Source organism: Mytilus edulis, chromosome 1, assembly GCF_963676685.1.
Source record: "Mytilus edulis chromosome 1, xbMytEdul2.2, whole genome shotgun sequence".
Lineage (NCBI taxonomy): Eukaryota > Metazoa > Mollusca > Bivalvia > Mytilida > Mytilidae > Mytilus > Mytilus edulis.
Window position 1 is genome coordinate 83,093,952 of NC_092344.1, and position 27,421 is coordinate 83,121,372.

General features: G+C 31.6%; 1 protein-coding gene across 4 annotated transcripts; it reads right to left on the reverse strand.

Moving 5' to 3' along the window:
* Positions 1–777: 777 nt before the first annotated feature.
* LOC139492428 (uncharacterized) lies at positions 778–27,386 on the reverse strand. 4 transcript variants are annotated; one of them, XM_071280629.1, is made up of 9 exons: positions 27,283–27,386; positions 19,949–20,040; positions 15,909–16,147; positions 15,041–15,104; positions 14,114–14,241; positions 7,818–7,936; positions 5,950–6,082; positions 3,718–3,814; positions 778–3,162 (listed from the first exon to the last, which is right to left on the reverse strand). In XM_071280629.1, the coding sequence occupies exons 2-9, from the start codon at positions 20,004–20,006 to the stop codon at positions 3,077–3,079; spliced, it is 924 nt and encodes a 307-aa protein (XP_071136730.1). In that variant the 5' UTR covers positions 20,007–20,040; positions 27,283–27,386; the 3' UTR covers positions 778–3,076. The 4 variants fall into 4 exon arrangements, with proteins under 4 accessions (XP_071136730.1, XP_071136741.1, XP_071136736.1 ...); XM_071280640.1 differs by lacking the exon at positions 27,283–27,386 and adding an exon at positions 27,254–27,272; XM_071280635.1 differs by lacking the exon at positions 27,283–27,386 and adding an exon at positions 20,145–20,198.
* Between the last annotated feature and the right edge of the window lie 35 nt (positions 27,387–27,421).

The window sequence follows — 27,421 nt, forward strand, 5'->3', positions numbered from 1 at the left end:
TATTCAAGATCTCACCAAAAGAGGCGTGTTTTGAGAAACAGCTGTATTTACAAAGTGCAACCTTCAAGTATATTTAAATAATATTTATACTTTTATAATTTAAAAATTTGTGAAGTGTTTCCCAATTTTTTTTGTGGAAAAAGGGTGAATTTATGAAGAATCTGATGCCATCTCCTACTTTCGATTAGACCTGCTGAGCTATTTATTTTCAATACATAGCAAGTCAGGTAATTTATTTTCAAACTACCACAGAACAAACCATTTATTTTTTTGATTATCAAGGCCGAGTTATTTATTTTCAAAATTCTCCTCCCCCCTGAATATCAAATGGTCGTCCCCTAAATAAGGAGTCAATGGCAGATCTTTGCTATTTCTATTCTAGACTCCAGGTGATTGACAAAGGATATTGGCACTTGTTATTTGTTGAAGAGAATATGTTGATCTCAATATATTTGTATTGGCTCTCTCATTGAAACATTCCAGATGCCCAATAATGATCATGGTAATGAGATGTTCCAATGTTACTTTAACTGCATACCAAATATCATTGACATACTATTTGTGTTTACTCTATGGCAGTTCAGAACACTTAAAAGCATGCTGAAGTCTCACTTTTGGGCTTTCCTCCAGGCCAAAAAAATATTCAAATGATTATTTAATGCCAACATAATTAGGTTGACAAGAAAAATGTAATATCATTACATTTCATTCATGCCTTTGACTAAACCAAACAGGACAATGAATTATGCTTATCATTTGAAAAGAATAAGATAAAACTGAAAATCAATTTTTATTTTCTAAGAAATTCACTTGTTCAATACATATTACCTTATTCAGAAAACCAATTTTAGAAATATACTACAGTTATTGAGCTTTTTTTTAATCAAATACCATTTTGACTATTTATAGTCCAAATTTGTGTAATATCAGCATGCCCTTTTTAACTATGTTTTATCCAAAAGCATGTGATACAAAGCCATAATCAAAATTAAAAACCATTAATGTGTCTTGATTAATTCACAAAAGAATGTATTTTTACAATCAATTTTTTAACAATTTGTAAGATTTTGAAACCAAATATTTTTCAAAAGTGTTCATGTAACCAATCATTTCTAAAATTGAATTTCTAATGCATACACATTCAACTCTCTTTTAAAAAAAATTCTTCAAACATAATCTCTAAATAACAAAACAAATATGTCCTCTTACAGGATTTTTTTTAGCATATCAGTTAACTAAAATACATACAAAATTAGTTTTCAAACACCATCAAACAACTACATGTACATAAAACACAGATTACTACTAATAAAAAATGGTTACAATCATCATTTAAATGATTCTTATCATCTATCAAATAATTTGCTGAGACAAAATCTCACACAATTGCTAAAGGCCAATATTTAACTATTGATAACACACTCTTTTGTTTTTATGACTGAGAATATTTTCAACAATATCAAGGACATCAGAATATAACAAGAGGCTATCAAAATGACAACAAATTAGGTTTTCCTTACCCCTTTTTTTCATAATTAAAGCAATCAAGGGCAATAACTCCTGAACAGATCAAGTGAAAATCATTGAAATAAAACATGACCTCATTTTTGTATTGAGACATAACATAGCAAAATTGTGAAAAGTATTGGATGAGCAGCAATCATCTTATTGCACTGAAACGACATAAAGCAGCATTTATTCCATCAATCAAGCAATTCATACATTAAAAAAGTCCAATCAACTGTCACAATTATGGTTAGAATATCTTTAAACAACAGGGTATTTTATGATAGCTTTGGGGAATTTAAACAACTGAATAAAATGTTAATGATAGTACCTGGTAGCCTCCCATCTGAAAGACTGAGACCAATCGTTATGGAACTCAACTACATAAAAAAATAAAACAAGGGGAAAAAAGATTGCATGGATAATGATAGTCTAGCTCACTCTCGACAAAAGCACCCTTTCTAAATAAACTTTTGACAGTTCAAACCCGTTTACATTACAGCTTACACGACCTATATATTTGACATTTCTGATATGGGAGTGGATCATACCCAAACAGACCCTCACAAGGAAACGAAAGAAAAAAAATCATATTAGAAAAATGAATAAAGTTAATTGCATATGTAATTGGAAACAATTATGGAATGTTACAGTGTCTAAATTCCAATTGAAAACAGCTGTTCAAGAGTTTAACAAATATGACATTTTTAATTTAAAATCTGAAGACAAGAATTGTCACTTTGGTTACAGATATACTTATCACACAGTATTACAGCCCTCAATACTCCCTACCATGTTTTGTTTCAAAGAAACTGCAAATGTTGAAGGAATGGTTTGATGTGTATTTTTATAACTGGACTCATTTTAACATGGGTAGGCATTGAATTTGTCAATATCTTCACAATGATAGGGAACTGTATAATACTGACAATTTAATGCCTGCTGTGTTAAAATGGCCATACAGCATTATAAGGATTATTTTTACCCTAATAGAGCCAGTACATACTTATTATTATAGATCTATTAGGCAAATGGTATATCAATAGAAATATTTCACCTGGTCCCATTCACCTTTCTTTGAGCATGATTGAACTGCATGGTATAATAATCCACAATATTCATTAAAGTCTAATAGATATATCATTTGAAGAAAATAAAAAAAAAAATCTTCAAATCAACTAAAAAATGTATTTTAATGTAATGAAAGCATGAAATGTACAAGAAAAGACAAAATAAGTTGCGTACAGGTGTCAAAAATATAAGTGTTATTTTAGAATGTGATTTATTTATATAATAACAACAAAAACTCGTATATTAGAATTCGGTCCTTTTTTTTTGCATTATCATTGATTTTCATAGTAAAAAAAACTATAAAAGAATAGCAAACAACATACATCAAGAAAGATTTCAATTATATTCCAGAATGAAACAAATACATCATATCAATTCAAATATAAAAATGTGCAAAAATAGGAAAAGAAAGATCTGATTGATCGTACTTTTATCCCACACACTATAAATTGGTTCTCCATTTGATCCATCATTAATGCATCCTACAGAACTGTTAACGCTATCTGCTCAACATGTAAGTTGTATTAGCAAAGTAACTCTGTAATGGTATGTGCATCATTTCTACTAAGTATGCATAATTCCTCTCTGAAAAAAATAAAAGAAAGGTAAATAAAAGAACCAGTATTTAAAAAGTTGCAATCATTAAATATCCTTTGACAAATACAGAACCTTTTCTATTGCATCAAAAATTAAATTTCATTGAGATATAAAAAAAAAAAGAGGTATTAATCAAAATAAAATATCTGCCAAACATTTTTGAATTATTTTTTTATAGTGCATTAACTTCAAATGATGAAGTCAAATAAAAGAAAACTTTCACAATGAGTGTTATTCCATTTACTTGTTTTATTTACATTTTTTGTATGAACTGTCATCAAAACAATCTAATTACATGTATAAAAGTAGGTGATGTTTTCATTTTCAATTACATACTAATAGTCAAACTTGTGGATTTCAAGAATTCAATACGACTAAGCCTGAAAATTTCCAGTGTTATCATTTGATCCTTGAAGCATGCATATCACATCACATTATTTAGGTATCAAAGTCCATGTTGACGATATATAGGTTGCATATTAGAATAAGCAATATTTTTTTGTTCTGCAAGGTAAAAAGAACTATAAATTAAAGAATATTTACCATTTTCAGGTGTAATAAAACCATGTCTAACAAGGAAATCCAATACAATCAGAGCAGAATTAGGTTTAAAGTCATCTGATACTATGGCATCCATAACCTGTCAAAATTATTAAAAACAATTATGTTATAATTTGATATTTTAAAGTAAGTTGTGGAAAAACATTAAATGGTATACAAGTATCAATAAATTCTTAAAATTCCTTTTTTAAGTATGATACATCACGTTTTCAAAACCATGTCATTCCCTTTCATCTGAGTTAATGATTTCTTAATAACTATACAGTGAAGTTTTATTTGTACATCTTTTGATTTCTTAATCAATAAGTCAAAAGTCCAGTCCAACCAAATATTATGACAGAAATTTTGTCAAACTCTGCTTTCCCAATGTATTTTTTTTAACAAACTGTTCATCATTCATAGATAAATTACCCATGAGAAAGTCTCCTATTCATTTTGGTGTTAATAGGTACAAAGTCAAGGTCAGCAGCTATTGACAGACTGAATGTTTGCCAAAAGTATTGTTTATGAATGTTTAATTTTTGCAACAAATTTTGCCAAACTTTGCCATTAGAATAAGCAGACCCTTATATATATTTTGGGGTAAAAAGGTTTCAAGACCAAGGTCACAACAGCTAGCATAGAATAAAATTCCTTTTCAATTTGTTATCTTTTAAACAATCCAACCCTAGCTAGAGAATGCTACTTGGAGATTCTATAAAAAAATGTCAGTTGGTCATTGAGTTTATAAATAAAGTAGTGTTGTCAAATCGTACACTTTTGAGTAACCGGTTACTCGGATAATCGTTCGACCGATTAACTGGTTAACCGGTAGTTTGAATTGGTGCTTGAAAGTCCTTATCAATAGTACCCTACACATAGATAAAAGATGTGGTATGAGTGTCAATTTAAAAACCTTTCATCCAAGTCATAAATTTACGCTTTTAGAATTGAAGTTTGTACTTGGGCATTTTAAGGCTTGTCTGTGTGGGTTCCTGGCGAAGTTTGACTTTAAATAATCAACTACACCGTATCAACTATAGCGTGTGTACCAGCTTCAAATAGAAAAATAAAAAAAAATAAAACTTCTTGATCTCGTAGAATTGAATATGTCTGAAACTAATTATATTTTCCTTTTCACTTGTTGTCACCGAGAATGATGTGGAGTGTTTCAATTTGAATGATTAATTATAAAAAAGAAGAAGATGTGGTATGATTTGCCAATGAGACAATTCTCCACAAGAGATCAAAATGACACAGAAATTAACAACTATTATAGGTCACTGTATGGCCTGTTTCTTTACTTTGTTTGCATGTTACTCGTACTATCACGTATACATTGTGTACATTCACATTGGTTTTCATTTTACAATTTTTGAGTTAGCATTTCGTTTTTAAGTAAGACACATTTAGATGTAGGTTTACACAATATTAGATCAGAAACGAAATAATGAAGTAAGTCGTAAAATTTAATCGCATTACTGATTTAGATTTACTGTTAAAAAAACATGTAAACTAATTATGTGTCTTTAAGATTATGCCCCAAGCTGAGAGACAAGTTCTAATTACTTTTATGTTATTAGGATTAACAATAGCAATCAATTTACTGGACAATTGATTTGTCAAATTAATTACCACGACGACAATTTTTAAATAAAACCTAACTATTTAATGATTTCAATACAAATTTATATCAAATCTATCAAGATTGAAAAAAAGACCGGTTAACTGGTTAGCGTTTTTGGTATTCGGTATTCGGTCGTTCGAACGGTTAACCGGTTAACGGTTGACAACACTAAAATAAAGTGAAAATTTGGGGAAAGTTTTGATTGGTGACAATTTATTTTGCCATAAATCAGATCATTTCTTATATTTCTTTGAAAATGCACCTTAGGTTGAAAAAGACTGCTCTTGATTACTGGTCAACGGTCAAGGTTACGGAAGCAATTAGACTGAAACTTTGGGCAATCCCCCCCCTTTTCCCCACATTTTACATAAACATACATTGTCAGTAGACTTTTCGTCTTCAGCACAAACAAAAATTCTACAAAATATCTATAAAGATCTTAATTTGGCTTATGCACCAATGGTGCTTCTGTAATTTTCAAATTTTCAAATCTTTATGTTGACGCAGCAATATGGTTAATGTGCAAATGGTGATTTATTTTAAATACCAATTGTAAATTAGAAAAACAAATGTACATATGTCTATAGTATTATTACACAAATGATTACCTGTTCCATAGTCATTAGTTCAAAAGCACCAACTTCACCATCAGCATTTACAGGTTGGTAATCAGCTGGTAACTTTAGGTCAAATAAATATTCACATGCAGGGAAAATTCCTCGTTTATCTTCTAATATATAGCTGTAATCACATAAATATAATAAAATGAAATATAATATTAAAAGATGTTATTTCTGGAAAAACATTTATTTTATAAATCATCCAGTCTTTAAATGGAGGAAAGTACTGTAAAATATGAAATTTTTACCAGAATCAGACCTTTACAAAAATCATGATAGAGAGAAATTCTAACATTAATTTGATCTTTAAGGAAGATCAGAGCCAGAGACATAAAATTGCTAAAATATAACCTCATGAACAGGTTTTTCCCTAGAAATCATGAAAGTTGAGTATTGCAAAAATAAACCATTTTACAGTAGTACTTACAAAAAATGTATGTCCAGAACATCCATTTCTTTATTATTTAACATTAAGTAATGGACATACAATTGAATAACCTCTTATAGAATTGGCACATTTTTGTCTGTATTGCCGATTCAAGAGATACTCACGTTTAGTGGTTTCATTGGAATAGACCAACCATCAAGCATTACTCTGCTTATTCCAGAGGCTTTGCCCATTTAGAAATGGACCAAATACTTTTTTAAGTTGAGGTTTAAATTCATTTCTTCAAATTGATTAACTGTCAAAAAATTGTGGCCCATTGTTAATGAAATGTTGTATGAAATGTTGTACGATATGTTGTCAGTATCATTTTAATATGTACTTATATAACCGCATCCTCAAATATATACAGTTAACTTTCTGTTATGAAGGCAAACAGATATAATATGCTTTTAGATTACTAGGTGCTGTCTCATCAACACATAATCATAAAAACCTAACTTCACAGATATTTTTAGCAATGGAAGCATATACATGTATGTACATGACATATTTTATAAACAATCCAGATGTTTCTAAAATACAATGAAATTGATCCTCATGAACTCAATTCTAACTAAACCAATCATTCAAAGTGGTTGATGTATTTCCCAGACCTTGATATTAAAAATTCACATGGTTATATATGCAGCAAAATTTATGATAAATAGAAAGACTTTTCCAATCTAATTTTCCTTTCGTGTCCTGTTGGCTACTTCTTATTGAGTCCATTGTCTCATGTCTGTGTTTGCAGTGAAGTCTTGGATTTAAAGAATGTAATATTTTATTTAAATAATATTTTGTTATGAATAATTTAAAACATGAAGCAATACTTAAATAACTGTTTTGTTTTTCTGCAAAGTATTATTGGTGGCATTGCACAAGATCAGTCACCTGAAGTGCTTTCCCTGTACTGTTTTTTAAATTTTTTATTCAAAGTTCTTTTATGAACTGGCACATTTCATTAGTCTATTAGGAAAGATAAATAAGAGAGCAGATACTAAATTCATGTTCATACTGTCACATTTGAATGTACCTGCCTCAAGTCAGAGACCTTGTCAGTAGTTGCTGTTGTCTTGTAGAATTGAGTGTCAATGATAGATCTTTGATTTTTTCCCGTTTGACTTTTTTCTTTTAATACATTTTTGTAGTATGATTTAGACTTTGGCAAATTGTGAAGACTCCTGTATATTGCTTAAGAATATGTGTTGCTTTTTGTTTCTTTTTATGTTTGATTGCTGTCTCATTGATGTTTCCTTATCTCTTGGGTTTTCACGCTATTAAAAATGCATTCTGACGTCAAAAAATCCATTTAAAAAGCATGCATAGTACAAATTCATATAACGTACGAAAACATATGATCTAACCACATATCCCACAGCTCCTTTAATATCCATATCCCTCTTTTAAAATTGGCAGATTTGCCACTAACCTAACACATCCTACTCCTATTAGTTTGTCTGTTAGATCTTTAGGTATGGATGCTTCCTCTTCACATTCTTTAATAGCACAATGTCTTACTTTTAATCCTGAGGCCAGCCCACCTGCACACTGAAATATGTCACAAAAACATTGAAAATCACCTAATCATATACTGTCAATATAAAAATAGTAAGACGTCATATGCTTGTCAATAAGACATGTACAACTATCCAAAACGACTAAAATCAAAGATGTGAACAATTTTAATTTAAAATTGAAAAGGGATAAGACATAAGTCAATTAAACTTAGATGATCTTTTTTCTAAAGTCTTCTGAACAAATTTGCATCATAATATACATATTGTTTCAATATTTATTCTGTGACCATACTGAACCCTTCTTTTTTTTTTCTCACCAGATCCCGAGTTTAATAGTAAGGCGGCTTTGTGAAAAATTGTGCACATCCTGCTACAAGCATGAAATTTGGCATAAACCTTCCTCAACTATTATTCTTATATTTCAGATAGGAAGGCATTTGAAAACAAGAATGTGTCCACAGTACACGGATGCCCCACTCACACTATCATTTTCTATGTTTAAAGGACTGTGAAATTGGAATAAATTCTCTAATTTGGCATTAAAATTAGAATGATCTTATCAAAGGGAACATGTATACTAAGTTTCAAGTTGATTGGACTTCTACTTTATCAAAAACTACCTTGACCAAAAACTTTAACCTGAAATTTGCACTATCATTTTCTATGTTCAGTGAACCGTAAAATTGGGGTCAAAACTCTAATTTGGCATTTAAATTAGAAAGATCATATCATAGGGCACATGTATACTAAGTTTCAAGTTGATTGGACTTCAACTTCATCAAAAACTACCTTGACCAAAAACTTTAACCTGAAGCCAAAAACTTTAACCTGAAATTTGCACTATCATTTTCTATGTTCAGTGAACCGTAAAATTGGGGTCAAAACTCTAATTTGGCATTTAAATTAGAAAGATCATATCATAGGGCACATGTATACTAAGTTTCAAGTTGATTGGACTTCAACTTCATCAAAAACTACCTTGACCAAAAACTTTAACCTGAAATTTGCACTATCATTTTCTATGTTCAGTGAACCGTAAAATTGGGGTCAAAACTCTAATTTGGCATTTAAATTAGAAAGATCATATCATAGGGCACATGTATACTAAGTTTCAAGTTGATTGGACTTCAACTTCATCAAAAACTACCTTGACCAAAAACTTTAACCTGAAGCCAAAAACTTTAACCTGAAATTTGCACTATCATTTTCTATCAGTGAACTGTAAAATTGGGGTCAAAACTCTAATTTGGCATTTAAATTAGAAAGATCATATCATAAGGAACATGTGTACTAAGTTTCAAGTTGATTGGACTTCAACTTCATCAAAAACTACCTCGACCAAAAACTTTAACCTGAAGCGGGACAGACGGACGAACGGACGAACGGACGAACGAACGGACGGACGAACGAACGGACGGACGAACGGACGCACAGACCAGAAAACATAATGCCCCTCTACTATCGTAGGTGGGGCATAAAAATGTTGCACTTCCGGTAAAATCCAAAATGGCGGATTTCATACTTAAATCAGCCCAATATCGAAGGCTATTATGTGAAAAAGTGTTATAATCATGCTACTATCATAATAGTTGGTACAAACCTTTGTTTTTACTACTTTTGGATATATAATATAGATTAGATGTTTTCAAAAACCGTACTTCCAGTAAAATCTAATATGGCGGATATTGTACTAAAATAAGCTTATTTTTTTAGGGAGGGTAATTGAAATGTGTTTAAACGTATTGCTACTATCATTACATTGTGCAGGAACCTTTCTTTACATATTTCTTTAAAACCCTTACTTCCGGTAATATCCAAAATGGCGGACATAAAAATATCAATTTCTTATTTGTAAAAAACTTATCAGATGGGGCTAACATGGTTAACAAAGCAAGAGGGAAGGCTAATTGAGGCTATTTCATCAACTTGGTCTAGTCTTTACCAGCATGTAAAACCTACAATATACTAGGGCAGGTGTTTAGGAGGAGGAGCTTTGGATTGGGTCTTATGCTACCCAGTCAAGGCGCTAATGGATGGCGAAGGGACGAAGAGGATCCTTTTTAAAAAAACTCTTTCTGAGGCCTCATCATTTAGTCAGAAGCTTGTACATTGTGGATGTAAGAAAGTATGTCGCAGTTGTTGTTAATGTGGAAAATCGGGTTTCCCGTGCACTGCTTTGTGTGCATGTGGTGGTGACTGTAAATAAACATGTGTTTTTGGCCAAATAGTAGTAATTTTAAAAATGTTTTAGTATTATAGTGATTTTATTTTGTTTTATTCAATCTATCCAAAACTCTACATCGAAGAAATGGATTGAGGACTCATCTTTGACATTTACACCATATTTTTTACCAGAAGTGTCAACTTTGTATTTAAACATTTACAACAGAATAGAATTAGGGGTTTTGAGGATGACTTTAAGCCAAAAGTTCAATGACCAGCACAAAAAACAACATTTTCTTTACATTTAAAAAAAAAGTTGAATATTTAAATACTGAATTGATATTTATATGTCCGCCATTTTGGATATTACCGGAAGTAGGTGTTTTAAAGACAGATTTCTTATACATTGTATTCATGCGAAGCACCAAAGAAAGGTTCCTGCATAATGTAATGATAGTAGCATAACGTTAAAACACATTTCAATTACCCTCCCTTATAATAAGCTTCTTTTAGAACCATGTCCGCCATTTTAGATTTTACCAGAAGTACGGTTTTTGATATCAAAAAGTATTAAAAAACAAAGGTTTGTACCAAATATTATGATAGTAGCCTGATAATAACACCTTTTAAAACACTAGTCTTCTATATTCGGCTGATTTAAGTATGAAGTCCGCCATTTTGGATTTTACCGGAAGTGCGACATTTTTTTTAAAATGCCTCCCTATCTGAAATAAAAGAGTAATAGTTGAGGAAGGTCTATGCCAAATTTCATGCATGTTGCAGGATGTGCACAATTCGTCTGAAATATGCTTGTAGCCGCCGGTCTATAAGTGTCATACTAACCATATTATCTAACTTATTAGGGTATGTAGGTTTAGTGGCTGATCTTCACCAGAGCCTGACCTTAAGCGTCATACTCACCATATTATCTAACTTATTAGGGTATGTAGGTTTAGTGGCTGATCTTCACCAGAGCCTGACATTAAGTGTCATACTCACCATATTATCTAACTTATTAGGGTATGTAGGTTTAGTGGCTGATCTTCACCAGAGCCTGACATTAAGTGTCATACTCACCATATTATCTAACTTATTAGGGTATGTAGGTTTAGTGGCTGATCTTCACCAGAGCCTGACATAAAGCGTCATACTCACCATATTATCTAACTTATTAGGGTATGTAGGTTTAGTGGCTGATCTTCACCAGAGCCTGACATTAAGTGTCATACTCACCATATTATCTAACTTATTAGGGTATGTAGGTTTAGTGGCTGATCTTCACCAGAGCCTGACCTTAAGTGTCATACTCACCATATTATCTAACTTATTAGGGTATGTAGGTTTAGTGGCTGATCTTCACCAGAGCCTGACATTAAGTGTCATACTAACCATATTATCTAACTTATTAATTAGGGTATGTAGGTTTAGTGGCTGATCTTCACCAGAGCCCGACCTTAAGCGTCATACTCACTATATTATCTAACTTATTAGGGTATGTAGGTTTAGTGGCTGATCTTCACCAGAGCCTGACCTTAAGCGTCATACTCACCATATTATCTAACTTATTAGGGTATGTAGGTTTGGTGGCTGATCTTCACCAGAGCCTGACCTTAAGTGTCATACTAACCATATTATCTAACTTATTAAGGTATATAGGTTTAGTGGCTGATCTTCACCAGAGCCTGACCTTAAGTGTCATACTAACCATATTATCTAACTTATTTGGGTATGTAGGTTTAGTGGCTGATCTTCACCAGAGCCTGACCTTAAGTGTCATACTAACCATATTATCTAACTTATTAGGGTATGTAGGTTTAGTGGCTGATCTTCACCAGAGCCTGACATTAAGTATCATACTCACCATATTATCTAACTTATTAGGGTATGTAGGTTTAGTGGCTGATCTTCACCAGAGCCTGACATTAAGTGTCATACTCACCATATTATCTAACTTATTAGGGTATGTAGGTTTAGTGGCTGATCTTCACCAGAGCTTGACATTTAGTGTCATACTAACCATATTATCTAACTTATTAGGGTATGTAGGTTTAGTGGCTGATCTTCACCAGAGCCTGACATTAAGCATCATACTAACCATATTATCTAACTTATTAGGGTATGTAGTTTTAGTGGCTGATCTTCACTAGAGCCCCACCTTAAGCGTCATACTAACCATATTATCTAACTTATTAGGGTATGTAGGTTTAGTGGCTGATCTTCACCAGAGCCTGTCCTTAAGTGTCATACTAACCATATTATCTAACTTATTAGGGTATGTAGGTTTAGTGGCTGATCTTCACCAGAGCCTGACATTAAGTGTCATACTCACCATATTATCTAACTTATTAGGGTATGTAGGTTTAGTGGCTGATCTTCACCAGATCCTGACATTAAGTGTCATACTAACCATATTATCTAACTTATTAGGGTATGTAAGTTAAGTGGCTGATCTTCACCAGAGCCCGTCCTTAAGTGTCATACTAACCATATAATCTAACTTATTAGGGTATGTAGGTTTAGTGGCTGATCTTCACCAGAGCCCGTCCTTAAGTGTCATACTAACCATATTATCTAACTTATTAGGGTATGTAGGTTTAGTGGCTGATCTTCACCAGAGCCTGACATTAAGTGTCATACTAACCATATCATCTAACTTATTAGGGTATGTAGGTTTAGTGGCTGATCTTCACCAGAGCCTGACCTTTAGTGTCATACTAACCATATTATCTAACTTATTAGGGTATGTAGGTTTAGTGGCTGATCTTCAACAGAGTCTGACTTTAAGCGTCATACTAACCATATTATCTAACTTATTAGGGTATGTAGGTTTAGTGGCTGATCTTCACCAGAGCCTGACCTTAAGCGTCATACTAACCATATTATCTAACTTATTAGGGTATGTAGGTTTAGTGGCTGATCTTCACCAGAGCCTGACCTTAAGCGTCATACTAACCATATTATCTAACTTATTAGGGTATGTAGGTTTAGTGGCTGATCTTCACCAGAGCCTGACATAAAGTGTCATACTCACCATATTATCTAACTTATTAGGGTATGTAGGCTTAGTGGCTGATCTTCACCAGAGCCTGACATTAAGTGTCATACTAACCATATTATCTAACTTATTAGGGTATGTAGGTTTAGTGGCTGATCTTCATCAGAGCCTGACATTAAGTGTCATACTAACCATATTATCTAACTTATTAGGGTATGTAGGTTTAGTGGCTGATCTTCACCAGAGCCTGACCTTAAGCGTCATACTAACCATATTATCTAACTTATTAGGGTATGTAGGTTTAGTGGCTGATCTTCACCAGAGCCTGACATAAAGTGTCATACTCACCATATTATCTAACTTATTAGGGTATGTAGGTTTAGTGGCTGATCTTCACCAGAGCCTGACATTAAGTGTCATACTAACCATATTATCTAACTTATTAGGGTATGTAGGTTTAGTGGCTGATCTTCATCAGAGCCTGACATTAAGTGTCATACTAACCATATTATCTAACTTATTAGGGTATGTAGGTTTAGTGGCTGATCTTCACCAGAGCCTGACATTAAGTGTCATACTCACCATATTATCTAACTTATTAGGGTATTTAGGTTTAGTGGCTGATCTTCACCAGAGCCTGACCTTAAGTGTCATACTAACCATATTATCTAACTTATTAGGGTATGTAGGTTTAGTGGCTGATCTTCACCAGAGCCCGACCTTAAGTGTCATACTCACCATATTATCTAACTTATTAGGGTATGTAGGTTTAGTGGCTGATCTTCACCAGAGCCTGACATTAAGTGTCATACTCACCATATTATCTAACTTATTAGGGTATGTAGGTTTAGTGGCTGATCTTCACCAGAGCCTGACATTAAGCGTCATACTAACCATATTATCTAACTTATTAGGGTATGTAGGTTTAGTGGCTGATCTTCACCAGAGCCTGACCTTAAGTGTCATACTAACCATATTATCTAACTTATTAGGGTATGTAGTTTTAGTGGCTGATCTTCACCAGAGCCCGACCTTAAGCGTCATACTAACCATATTATCTAACTTATTAGGGTATGTAGGTTTAGTGGCTGATCTTCTGGCAATCCACATCATTAACTGATTGTCTTTTTCTATAAAACCATTGATATGTACACCATAACTTATAGCTCCAAATAAACCTGAAAAATATTTGAGAATACAGTTTTTTATTTGTATTTAATCATTTTTTTATAGTATATGAATATCTATTTTGAAATAAAAATAAACAGAAGTAAAAAGCCAACATAAGAATGTTGCAAGTATTGAACTGTCTATTTAATTTTTGTGTTCACCTGTTGGTTATAATTATAACAGGGTCACTAGCTTATCAACAGTGTTAGTGGGGTGATATAGCTAATTAATAAAACATGTACAGTCCAGTCAGAAATTTACACAAAAAATTAATACATAATAATAATTCCAGACATACCATTGTAATTGTGACACGTGAAGGTCAAATTATTGTGCCATGAAAACTGGAAATGAAGTCTAGCGGGACACGGGAAATTACAAAAAAATGAAAATAGCTTATGTACATAGTGTAAGCGGGATACAGGAATCTGACAAAACAGTATAAAGCAGGATCCGGATCAGAACCCCCCAATGAGACCCCCTTCAATAATTTCAGTGGTCATAAATTTGGCTTGTAAATACATTATCATAACACATACATCCTGTATCTTTTTATCATTCAAATATCAATGAAATAAGCATTTAGCTTTATTGGATAAAAACTTTAAGTAATACAACATGTATAACAAGTTAGTAAAATATTTATGGGCATGACTTTCACTTTTTAAAAATATAATACATACATCCTGTATCTCTTATTTTACATTTTAATATTTATTAAATATAGCTATAATGGATGAAAATTTAAGTAACAAAAAGTTTTAACATAAAAAGTGCTAGTAAAATATCTAATCTAGCTAGACTTACATACTCCAGACCTTTCAACTTCCATATAAGCTTTCTCTTTTGGTGATGTCCTAATGTCAAAAGTCTAAAATAACCATGTAGTATATATTGTATAATTAAACATCTAGATACAATACATAGATTCTATAGATATCTTTATCCATGACTGAAAGTTGCATACTTTTAAAAGTTTTGTAAAATTCCTTAAAGGTTTGACTTGGGAAGTCATTGATGTCTTAATTATCTAACAACAGACTGAACTTAAATATTGGCGCCAAAAGTTGAATACTGATGCTCACAAGTCTATACGAAAACAATAAAAAATTATCATGGAGGTTTATAAAGAAAAATCAATTGTTATCAGCAGTTTGTGTAAGAGGCCAGTAAGTATCTATAATACATACTCATACCATCAAAGAAAGGACCATTTGAACAGAAATAGTTTGTATATCACCCCTGTGGATTGGTTTAAAATCACAATAGATATAGGAAGATGTGGTGTGAGTGCCAATGAGACAACTCTCCATCCAAATAACAATTTATAAAAGTAAACCATTATAGGTCAATGTATGGCCTTTTACACGGAGCCTTGGCTCACACCGAACAACAAGCTATAAAGGGCCCCAAAATTACTAGTGTAAAACCATTCAAACAGGAAAACCAACGGTCTAATCTATATAAAAAACAAGAAACGAGAAACATGTATAAATCACATAAACAAACAACAACTACTGTACATCAGATTGTATGTTTCCTAGGTTTTTCTTAAGAGTGTTTTTATTTTTACTATTTTGGGGTTTGCAGTATATATCTTATAACTCAACAATTAATTACAATACTGCATGTATTACAATGATTTTTAAAATACCAAGTATGATATATTTCTTACCTCATTTCTCCATCCATTAAGAGTCACAAGTACTTTTTGTTCTCGTAAATCTGTCAACACCTTTTGAACTTTCTCACTTCTTTCCTTTAAAGTTTTCAGGTCATCAGACAATTTCAGCATGGTAGGTGAGGAAATGAACACATCAGTGTATTTCTGTAGATGGGGTAGTACATTTGGTCGTATAATTCCTACTTGCTTGTCACTTACATAAAATGGAAGACAATTCAGTTTCGAGGATCCTGTAGATTAAACATAAAAAAGTTAACATTTGTGGTCTGAATTTTTAGAAAAAAATATGTACACTGAATAACATATATTGAAATGTGTGACAGCCTGGGTCTTCTAAATATATACGTAAGAAAAAATGGTGCAGACCATGTTTGGGAACATGAACCCCCCCCCCCCCCCCAAAAAAAAAAAAAATTAAAGCAGATCCACAACTTCAAGTCTAGTGAAAGAAACACATCTAAGGAAAACCATATTTGTTGATAAGTGTGTATACAACAGGATTATACACATTGGATTTTTTATTTTTTGTTTCAAAAGTCCCAATTTTCATTGCAATTTACTGCAGCTTTGATTCCACAAACTGAGACTTTTAAAGTCTTTACTCATGTCAGGTAGCAATATTTTTGGGCCCACTATATGAGGGTAGTAATGGGGGAACCTTGATGACATATAACAGTAAAAATTCTTGCTAAATGATGTTAACGATCATTTATAGTGCCGGACAATAAAATGTTCACTTTCTTTTAGACAATAAGCTGAATTTGACAAATCACGCTATTTTTTTTCCAAAAATAACGGTAACAATAATCTTTTGAGACATCTTACGAAACACAACAAGGATATTTTGATGAATCACGGTATAATTTTAAACAATTTGGCGCTAACGGTAGCCAAAATAGACCGTTTGACGCCTTACGGTAGAGGGCATTACCACCCTCCTATATTGTATGTTAAAGGGGCACTAGCTCAAAATTGTATACAAAAAATATTAAGTATGATTTTTTGTTTTGTTCAATCATTAAATGAAAGTAAAATAGTGAAATAATAATTTGCTTTTATCAGCTAAAATGGTTCAATTTTGTCAAATTAGGCTAATAAACAAATTATTCACTTGCAAGGGAATAACTCGACCTCAATAAATCCATATTCATGTGAACTCCAATTTAATCCGGTAGAAAGAGATAAAATAACTTGTGCATTGTCTGTGAACGGTTATTAAAGGAAAAGAATGTCAACATTGAAAGTGAAATAAAGGTAAATAATTTGATTGATTAATTCAATCCACAAAAAATCTCTCTTACAAAAGGTAACCAGATGCTCCGCAGGGTGTAGCTTTATACGACCGCAGAGGTTGAACCCTGAACGGTTGGGGCAAGTATGGACACAACATTCAAGCTGGATTCAGCTCTAAATTTGGATTGTGATTAAATAGTTGACACAGCATAGGTTTCTGACACAGAATGAATGTGTTCTAATGAACTTAAAATTTTTGTTTTCTCTTAGAGCAATTCACTATGCTGTTGAATATTAATCCTCTCAAAAAAATGTTTGAAGAAATTTTCTTTTTTATTTATGAAATTTCAAATGAGAAAAATTGAACCCAATTTTTTTAATCACATCCCCCTTTCCCTTATTCCAAAACTAATCTCAATTAAAATTTCTAATGGAGTTTGCAACAATAACTACTCATTTAAATACATCATAAAATATTAAGATGTAAAAAAACTGCTTGTTATCACTGAATGGTAAAGATTATTTTAATTTATCAGTTGGTAGTAAAAAGTGAATATACATTGTATATTGTATATAACAAAGATTTAAGTTGATTCTGGACAAATAAAGATAACTCCAATTAAAAAAAAATCTTGCTATTGCACAATATTTTGCAATTAGATATTTCTTGCTTACTATTCAGGACAAAGAAAGATAACTCTAATTACAAAAAAATTTGCTATTTCACAATATTGTGCAATTAGATATTTCTTGCCATTGCGCAATACTGTGCAATTGAAAAGACTTGCTATTGCACAATACTTAATATAATAATTTTAGATCCTGATTTGGACCAACTTGAAAACTGGGCCCATAATAAAAAATCTAAGTACATTTTTGGATTCAGCATATCAAAGAACCCCAAGATTTCAATTTTTGTTAAAATCAGACTAAGTTCAATTTTGGACCCTTTGGACTTTAGTGTAGACCAATTTGAAAACAGGACCAAAAATGAAGAATCTACATACACAGTTAGATTTGGTATATCAAAGAACCCCATTTATTCAATTTTTGATGAAATCATACAAAGTTCAATTTTGGACCCCGATTTGGACCACTTTGAAAACTGGGCCAATAATCAAGAATCTAAGTACATTTTTAGATTCAGCATATCAAAGAACCTAACTGATTCATTTTTTGTCAAAATCAAACTAAGTTTAATTTTGGACCCTTTGGACCTTAATGTAGACCAATTTGAAAACAGGACCAAAAGTTAAGAATCTACATACACAGTCATGACAGTTAGATTCGGCATATCAAAGAACCCCAATTATTCAATTTTGATGAAATCAAACAAAGTTTAATTTTGGACCCTTTGGGTCCCTTATTCTGTTGGGACCAAAACTCCCAAAATCAATACCAACCTTCCTTTTATGGTCATAAACCTTGTGTTTAAATTTCATAGATTTCTATTTACTTATACTAACGTTATGGTCCGAAAACCAAGAAAAATGCTTATTTGGGTCCCTTTTTGGCCCCTAATGCCTAAACTGTTGGGACCTAAACTCCCAAAATCAATACCAAACTTCCTTTTGTAGTCATTAACATTGTGTTTAAATTTCATTGATTTCTATTTACTTAAACTAAAGTTATTGTGCGAAAACCAAGAATAATGCTTATTTGGGCCCTTTTTTGGCCCCTAATTCCTAAACTGTTGAAACCAAAACTCCCAAAATCAATCCCAACCGTTCTTTTGTGGTCATAAACCTTGTGTCAAAATTTCATAGATTTCTATTAACTTAAACTAAAGTTATAGTGCGAAAACCAAGAAAATGCTTATTTGGGCCCTTTTTGGCCCCTAATTCCTAAAATGTTGGGACCAAAACTCCCAAAATCAATACCAACCTTCCTTTTGTGGTCATAAACCTTGTGTTAAAATTTCATAGATTTCCATTCACTTTTACTAAAGTTAGAGTGCGAAAACTAAAAGTATTCGGACGACGACGACGACGATGCAGACGACGACGCCAACGTGATAGCAATATACGACGAAAAAATTTTCAAATTTTGCGGTCGAATAAAAACGACAATAAACATAAATTTTTAATTTAAAAAACAAAATTTAACAGACCTATTAAAATCCAATTGCATGAGTTGCTTAATCTATTTATATCTATGTTTGTGTTTACATCGCTTATATGGTCATAGAAGGCCAGCTCCATAGTTAATTAGATGGCGTCTTGGCTAAAACTCTTACAAAACGAAGCTACATCTTATTGAGATCATGTCCTGTAAAATGTTTATTTTATACTTTTGATAGTTTGGAAAGATGTTTGACATTATTATTTATAAAATATGAGAATTTAAGTCAAATTGGTGAACATGAATTTGGCAGCTATAGTGCCCCTTTAAGCTCTTTCCTCATGTTACTTGACAAAATTTTCGATCTGAAGAAAATGTAAAGCCTGAATATTTAGTTGATTGGATTGGTTCTAAAAGCATGTGGTCATGCAAACTGTGTTACCCTCTATAAATACAAAGTTCATAATTATAATAATTTAATTACTAACTTACTTAGCATTTTATTGTAAAATGTATTGTTTTTCCATTACTTTTGAAATTGTGGAAGTTACATATATGTCAAGGTTGAATGACATGAGCCAGACTTGCTCTTCTTATAATGTTGCTTTATATAATTATATCTTCTTGAAGCTTATCTAAATTGTTGTATTTGGAAATTAATGATGTTGTCTGCAAGAATACCTTTCTGCTCATCATTTATGTATACAAAGAACATTATTAACAATAGTAATATTTACCTGGTAACAGGAAACTATTGCATCTGTCCACTACATAAATGAAATTTCTGGCTGGCATAATTTACTTTTCTTTTTTTTATCAACTTCTATATCTGCAAGTGATAACAATATATCATTACCAAATTATACTTTCATTGTGGAGTCATCACAGAATGTGTTCATCTAAAAGACAAGCTAGTTGCTAGAAATTTCATACATGATATTTGCATCCAAACACACAAGAAGCTCTGCTGAAAAAATCAAATCTACACAAAATCCAGCTGGAACTAGATGGGTTCAGATCACACACCTGAGACAAGGCATCTGATGCTTTTGCTACTAGAGTTGTCTTCCTTTGCACACTTTCTATTTCAATTTAAAAAAAAAAAATATTGTTCAAATATTAAACATATGTTTAACAAAAAGATTGGATAAAAGGCAAAATCTGTTTAAATACTTTCCCATAAAAGATGGATTGAATAGTCTGATAATTTATAATATGTTTCTGATAATTCATAGATCATTCATTGTTGCAGTGAGTCAAGAGAGGCAATCCCCCAACTTCTTAAAATATTTTATTGGGTATGTTTATAATAAATATATTATATAATATATATAAAATATTATACAATTACTGTCTTTTGATGAGGTAAATGTGTAGTTTTATTGACTTTTGAAAAACTGATATTCACTGAGGCCAACGTATTTACCGAAACAAAACACAGTAATTGTTTTATTCAATATTCCAAGAGAAATGTATGTAATGGCAATTATTAACTAAAACCAATTGTACATCAATCGTTTTTTTTTTACCAAAATAGTGCAGGTAAAAGCATGTGACGTTATGCGCGGTGAATATCCTTTTTTCCGCAGGTGAATATGCTTATTTATTCAAAATCCCATTCATATAGAAAAACCTACTAAAGTTTTATAAATGTGGAATAAACTGTCATATTTTAAACCTCATTCAGTGCCCGGGCCACCCCTTTTCTGTTAAAAATTTGGTTGATTATATAGGGAATCAATTAAACATGACCGGAATGGGCCCAATCTTAGGCAGTCAGTGGGGCCCAATCTTAGGCAGTCAGTGGGCCCCCACTTATGAAAATTTCGGGATCCACCACTGAGAACTATTGTCCCTTATTACAGTGAACAATTGAACTGAAATACACTTTTCAAAAATATGTGCAGAATTTTTTATTTTTTTTTAAATAAATAAGGTTTAATCTATTAAAGTAAAATTAATATCAGCACTCTCACACTCTTTTATATTTTAAAGTAAAATGGAATAAGTATGATATATATTGACACAAATAAATAACCTTGTATCTATATTTGAAGACAGTCAAGAAGATCATGAGATATGTTAAAAATAGATAAGTTGATTTCATTTCCTTTTGTATCCATGGTAAACAAGTAATTTTTATCAGTTACTTCTCATCTCTTTGTTTTAATATATACAATAACATGATGTCCTTTGTTTTGGGAAGTGTATGTAAAGATTTTTGTCAAGAATGTAACACTATATTCCTTCTTTAGTTTTTTTTTAAATGACAGACTTCTTTACTATACTTAATAATACAATCCATAATAATATGTACATTTCTTAAATTATTGGTTTTTCAGGTTTAAGAGTGTGTACACCAGTCAGAAAGTGTGACAGCACAAGGTCAAAAGCTAAAGAAAATGCATATTTCAATTTAAAATTCAAGTTTTTGGCATTAAAAAGATAGGATTTTATTTAACGTTTTCTGAGTTTCAAATTTCTCACAATCTAGGGTCACAAAGGTGAAGATAGGGTCAATTGTTTAATTCCCTTTTCTAAAGTAATCCCACAACTATGATTTAATACAATAAATATAACTTCACAATGTGAAGGAATACAAATATATTATATATAAAATATTGGAGAGTTTAACATATTAATACAAAATTTTATACAACCAATCATACAAAAACCTTTTAAATGATGACTTATTTGGATATTATTTAAGGTTCATTTTGGTCATATACATCCTGGCTTTAAAAAGTTTTGGTTTAAGGATGTATTCTTCTGATGTTTCAATCTCGTCAAATTTCGTTCTGGAATTATTTCCAAAACATGTGATACAAGTGGAAAACATCAATGAATTAAAAAAAAAATAATCAAATTAACTCTGTGAAAAAATTGTGTATTCACAATAAGAAGTTTTTGGGAAATAGAATTTCGAAATTTTGATACCAATCAAGTCATTCTTATCAACCAAAATGTTTGGAAAATTGGTGAGAGATAAAAGAAATGATTTTACTACATGTAGAAACATGTAAATCTCATATAAAAAAAATCTTTTCAAATTTCTTGAATATGTATTTTTTCAATCATTAAAATGAAGAAGTTGAAAATACTATGCTTTTTGTTCTAAATAAAAAGAAAAATACCAAATTAACAAAATTGACAGCATTGTTTATTTGACAAAAAAAAGCAAAAAATTTTTATAAAACTGTCTTATATTAACACCTACCTATTGTTTGTTTAATAAGTTAACTTTATTCAGATTGGTCCCCTTTATCTCTATTGAAAGTATGAACAAAAATTATATGCTGAAACTGTGATTCTAATGTGACATGCTTCATTTGCTTTGTGAATAAACCCATGCTCTAAATCCAATAAAATTTGTTTGGGCATGTGTATATTGACTACTGCAGAATAATGAATTTTATCAAATTGGCATGCATTTAATATATTTCATTAACTTAAAACACTTCTAAACTGTTAAATGATGCACATGTTGTTACTAGATATAGGAAGATGTGGTGTGAGTGCCAATGAGACAACTGTCCATCCAAATAACCATTTATAAAAGTAAACCATTATAGGTCAATGTATGGCCTTCAATTCATTTATCATGATTGTAATGTGTTGCAATTGGAAATTGACATATTTGACCTAGATAGGACAACTGTTCATGCTGGCTGTTTCGCAAAACTCTTCCGTTTGAAAAATCACATTGCCAGTCGTAATTTAAGCTTATTTACAAACTAAAAAAGGGAGGTTCATGGAAGAGCCTACACAAACGCGCTACACTTATACCGATAGGACATAGAAAGTAACCTTAATTGTCCTGATCAGATTCGAAATAATTGATGCATTGCAGCAAGCTATACTTTATTGTAGTTTTAACATGGATAGGCTCTATATTCGTGTTATTTTAGCCCTTACTATTGCTTAGACAAGAATAATCATAAATATAATGCCTACCCATGTTAAAACTACAATAAAGTATAGCTTGCATCAATTATTTCTTAATTATTTTCATGATAATAGCCATAAAATGGGTAAAATTTGATGAAACTGGGAAAATATCAGAATTGGGTACTTTCAAATTGCTGTAGCAAAAAAAAAAAGAAGTGCACCACCATATGATTTTTTTTCTTAGAGTCATAAGAAACCTCAAATTAAAAAAAAAATATGCATATGTTTTTTTATAACCATGATAACTAAATGAATAGTTTTCATTATACAACTTATGTACATACACTTTTTTCTGAGGAAAATTCTTTAATTTGTCCACATTTAGAAGAAGTTTACTTATTTTTAATTGCTTGCTTCCAGGAAGCATTTTGCCAACATATTTTCTGTATGCATAGTGACCTGAGCGTGAACCTCCTCGTAAAAATCGGGTGGTCACAATACGCATGGATCTGTCATTAAAATAAACAATTATCTGATTATACATGTTAAACACATGCTCAATACCCATGCTTTTTGTTATTTGTTTATTATAAGGTGACAATCGGTAAACTTTGGCTTCAAAACACGGCATTTAATGAGCAGCCATATTTGTTAAATCATAACAGACAGAGAGAAAAAAAATTGACGATTATACAATATATTTGCGCAAAAAATGATAAAATCGTGCACAGAGGACTAAGTTTATGATATCTACATGCATTGGTTCAAGAATTGGATAATCATTACCTTTCACCACCCACTCATTTCATATGACTTTAACCAATGATTTTTTTACAGTATAAACAAAAAATCAGGTTAAGAAAAAGAAAAAAAAATAAGCTGTGAATTTTTGAAGGCCAAGCTGATTTTTGCTACAGTAACAGATAGATAACCTTAAAAATAAAGAAAGTAAAATTGTTCATTAATTTTTCTTCTCTTAACATGATAATAGTTGTACTTGGTCTCAACCTTTGTTTACTCTTTGAAATGGTCCCTTTGCTTTAGGTATTAGTGTTTTTAAGAGTTATTAATGTCTATAAAATGTGCAACATATTGTCTTAATAGATATATAAGAAGATGTGGTATGAGTGCCAATGAGACAACTCTCCATCCAAGTCACAACTTGTAAAAGTAAACCATTATAGGTCAAAGTACAGTCTTCAACACAGAGCCATGGCTCACACCGAACAGCAAGCTATAAAGGCCCCAAAAATTACTAGTGTAAAACCATTCAAACGGGAAAATCAACAGTTTAATCAACATGATCAATATAAAAAAAGAGAAACAACAAACACTTTGACTTATGTGATTACCACAACAACAAAGAACAACTACTGAACATCAGATTTCTGAGTAAGGACAGGTACAAACAAATGCAACCAGTTTAAACCATTTAATAGGTACCAACCTTCACCCTTATCTGAAACAAAAGTGTATCATCACAACCAAGGGTCTTTTATACTTAGTAGCAAAAGATTTGTCATATGATAGCACACATCTTGTTCAACAAGTAATACTTATATCTCAAATAATTGTGTCCGTTCAGAAACAAACACTTTATTATTGAATTTCCGATGTACATTTTTTTCTTCTTTCTTGTGTGTCACAACCTTATTATATGTTTTTTCCCTTCTTTCCATCTAGTGTAACATTGTTAATTTTTTTTAACATTTAACTCCTTGAGTATTACAATTATGAAATGTTCTTATCAGGAAACAGATTAATATAAGCTAACAGCTTGTTTCTTGTTTTCCTATAAATTATTTCACTTGTATTATTATGTAAATGCCTATGTATGTACCTGAATATAATTAATAAAATATGTTTACACTAACCAAGGGTCTGGAAACGGTCATATATGTCAGACTTTACCAATTGAGAAACTCAAAAGCCCTAAATGATTTATTGGGATTTCTGTCTTTTTTTTTTTTTTACGGAATATATTTGGTCGTTTCTTTGAGATCAGGGTTTTTCAGTCGCCATTTTGAACTTATTTTTGTTTTCAGGTCATCAAAAAAAATAAGGATTAAAGATTCATCTATTAAGTATTTTCATCATTTTATGGTTGCATTTTTTTATTTTGAAATACTTAAACAAAACAAAAAGTACCTGAGGACTCCTTTGTTAAAATAGAAAATGACATCATAAATCAAATTGTTACAACAAGAGCAATATTGAATAGGTTTGCATATATATTTCAGTTACTTTTTCTAAGAATGAAAACACACACTTTACAATTTCATATGTCAGAAACTCTTTTCTTCATTTACCTTCATCAATAACACTCATAGCCAAGGGGCGTAAAGGGTGGTATCTGCAGGGAAAAAAACAAAATAAAATTGCCATTTCACGATGAAAGAACAATCAAAAATGTCTTGCAGGTTGATCTTTTTATTGATTTCTCGAAACAGTGAATAACGAACCTTTTTCAGGGCTGCACGTGAAATAAAAATGGCAAAACACACTAGAATTGCCATTGCAAGCAATAGCGGATGTCACCCTTCCCCCCATTGCCACTAAGCGGCAGCCATTTCAAAAACTTTTAACAGTGAATGCACATATTTGCATGGCTATACATTTTTCTGTAAATTTTCAGTACATCTAGATCATTTTTAAAAATATGACATTTTTGCCGTTTCAATGGCAACGGCAGCCATTTTGAAAGTTTCAAAGTCAAAAGTCTCATCTATACATGCCAGTTTACAACATTATTAAGTTTCATTAAGTTTGGAGCATTTTGAAAATATTTGACATTTTTCCAGTTTCCATGGCAACGGTAGCCATTTTGGAAATTCCAACTTCAAAAGTTTCATGCAGACTTGACACTCAACAATCATAGTAAGTTTCATCACTTTTTGAGCATTTTGAAATTTTTGAAATTTTTGACATTTTGGCTGGTTTCTATGGTTACACAGACCATTCCAAATTTCTAATGGCAGATACCACATTTGTACATGGGAGGGAACATACCATCAGAGTTTCAATGGATTTGACCTACCCTTTTAAGAAAGTAAATGCCACTTTTAGGTGTTTTTGGACAATTTTGACCATTTTTGCTCTGTTTCCATGGTAACGGCAGACATTTTGGAAATTCCAACGCCAAATTCCACATCTACCAATGTTGCTCATCGTTACCAAGAAGTTTCAAAAAATTTGGAGCATTTTCATATTTTTGAAATTTTTGGTGCAATTTCCATGGCAACATAGTAGTTCCAATGATTGCCAAAATCATCCAAAACCAGTATATGGCTGGCACCTACATTGTATCAAAATATGATGATTCTGAGTTTAAGAATCTCCAAATTATTCACCAAAACCAAAAACTGGAATTTTTCACAATTATTCTGTTTCCATGAAAACGGCAGCCATTTTTTATGGTCTTAGACCCACCTGCACCCCGAAATTTTTTGTTCCACCTTATAGTGAACTATCATTAAGATTGGTTCCATTTCACTCAAAAAAACATGCCGGAAAAAATAGGTGGAAGTATAATAATAATAATACAGAAAAAGAAACAGAGGAAAAGCAATATGTCACCCGACATTGTCGATCGGGTGACATAATAACACAAAAAGAACCCTTTACCACCTTCATAGCAAAGTATTTGAATGCCATGGATCATGTATAATCCAAAACTGTTTTGACATTTTTTAATTATTTAAGGTGGTACCTAACACTACAGGGAGATAACTCTGTAAAATCAGCTAAACGTTTTAATTACGTTGTGTTGTTAAGGGAATATTAAGCTTCTCAATGATCAAAATAAGTGTTTGTCAAACTGCTATATAACCAGTGTAATTTTTCTGAAAAAAACAGTTGGTTCAAATTTTTTGAAATTTTTATATTTTTGTAAAAGGGTCAAAGTAAATACTTTGTCAAAATTTTAAGAAAATTAAACGAGCCAAAATAATTTTAGTTAAAGTGTTGGGTACCACCTTAATTGGCAGCTATCTATTTTTCCTCCTTCACTTCAGCTGGGACATGTCATATTGTTAGTATAATACTCCTGTGCTGTGTAACAGAATTTTCATAATATATTAAATGAGAAAATAAACGTTTAGTTATAAGATAAAAAAATATTTGAAAGTACTGTAAGTACTTAAATTTTTACTTACCGAAGTGCTAAAAAAAAGTTTTTGAATACCTCTTTAAACAGATTTGGTGCTATATCAATACCTGCCTCATATAAGTTGGTATAACAACAGGATATGGATGAAATCATACAAAACTAGAGGTTTGGCCATGTGTGCCAAACCGAAACCGCATAGTGAAAGTACAGAAAG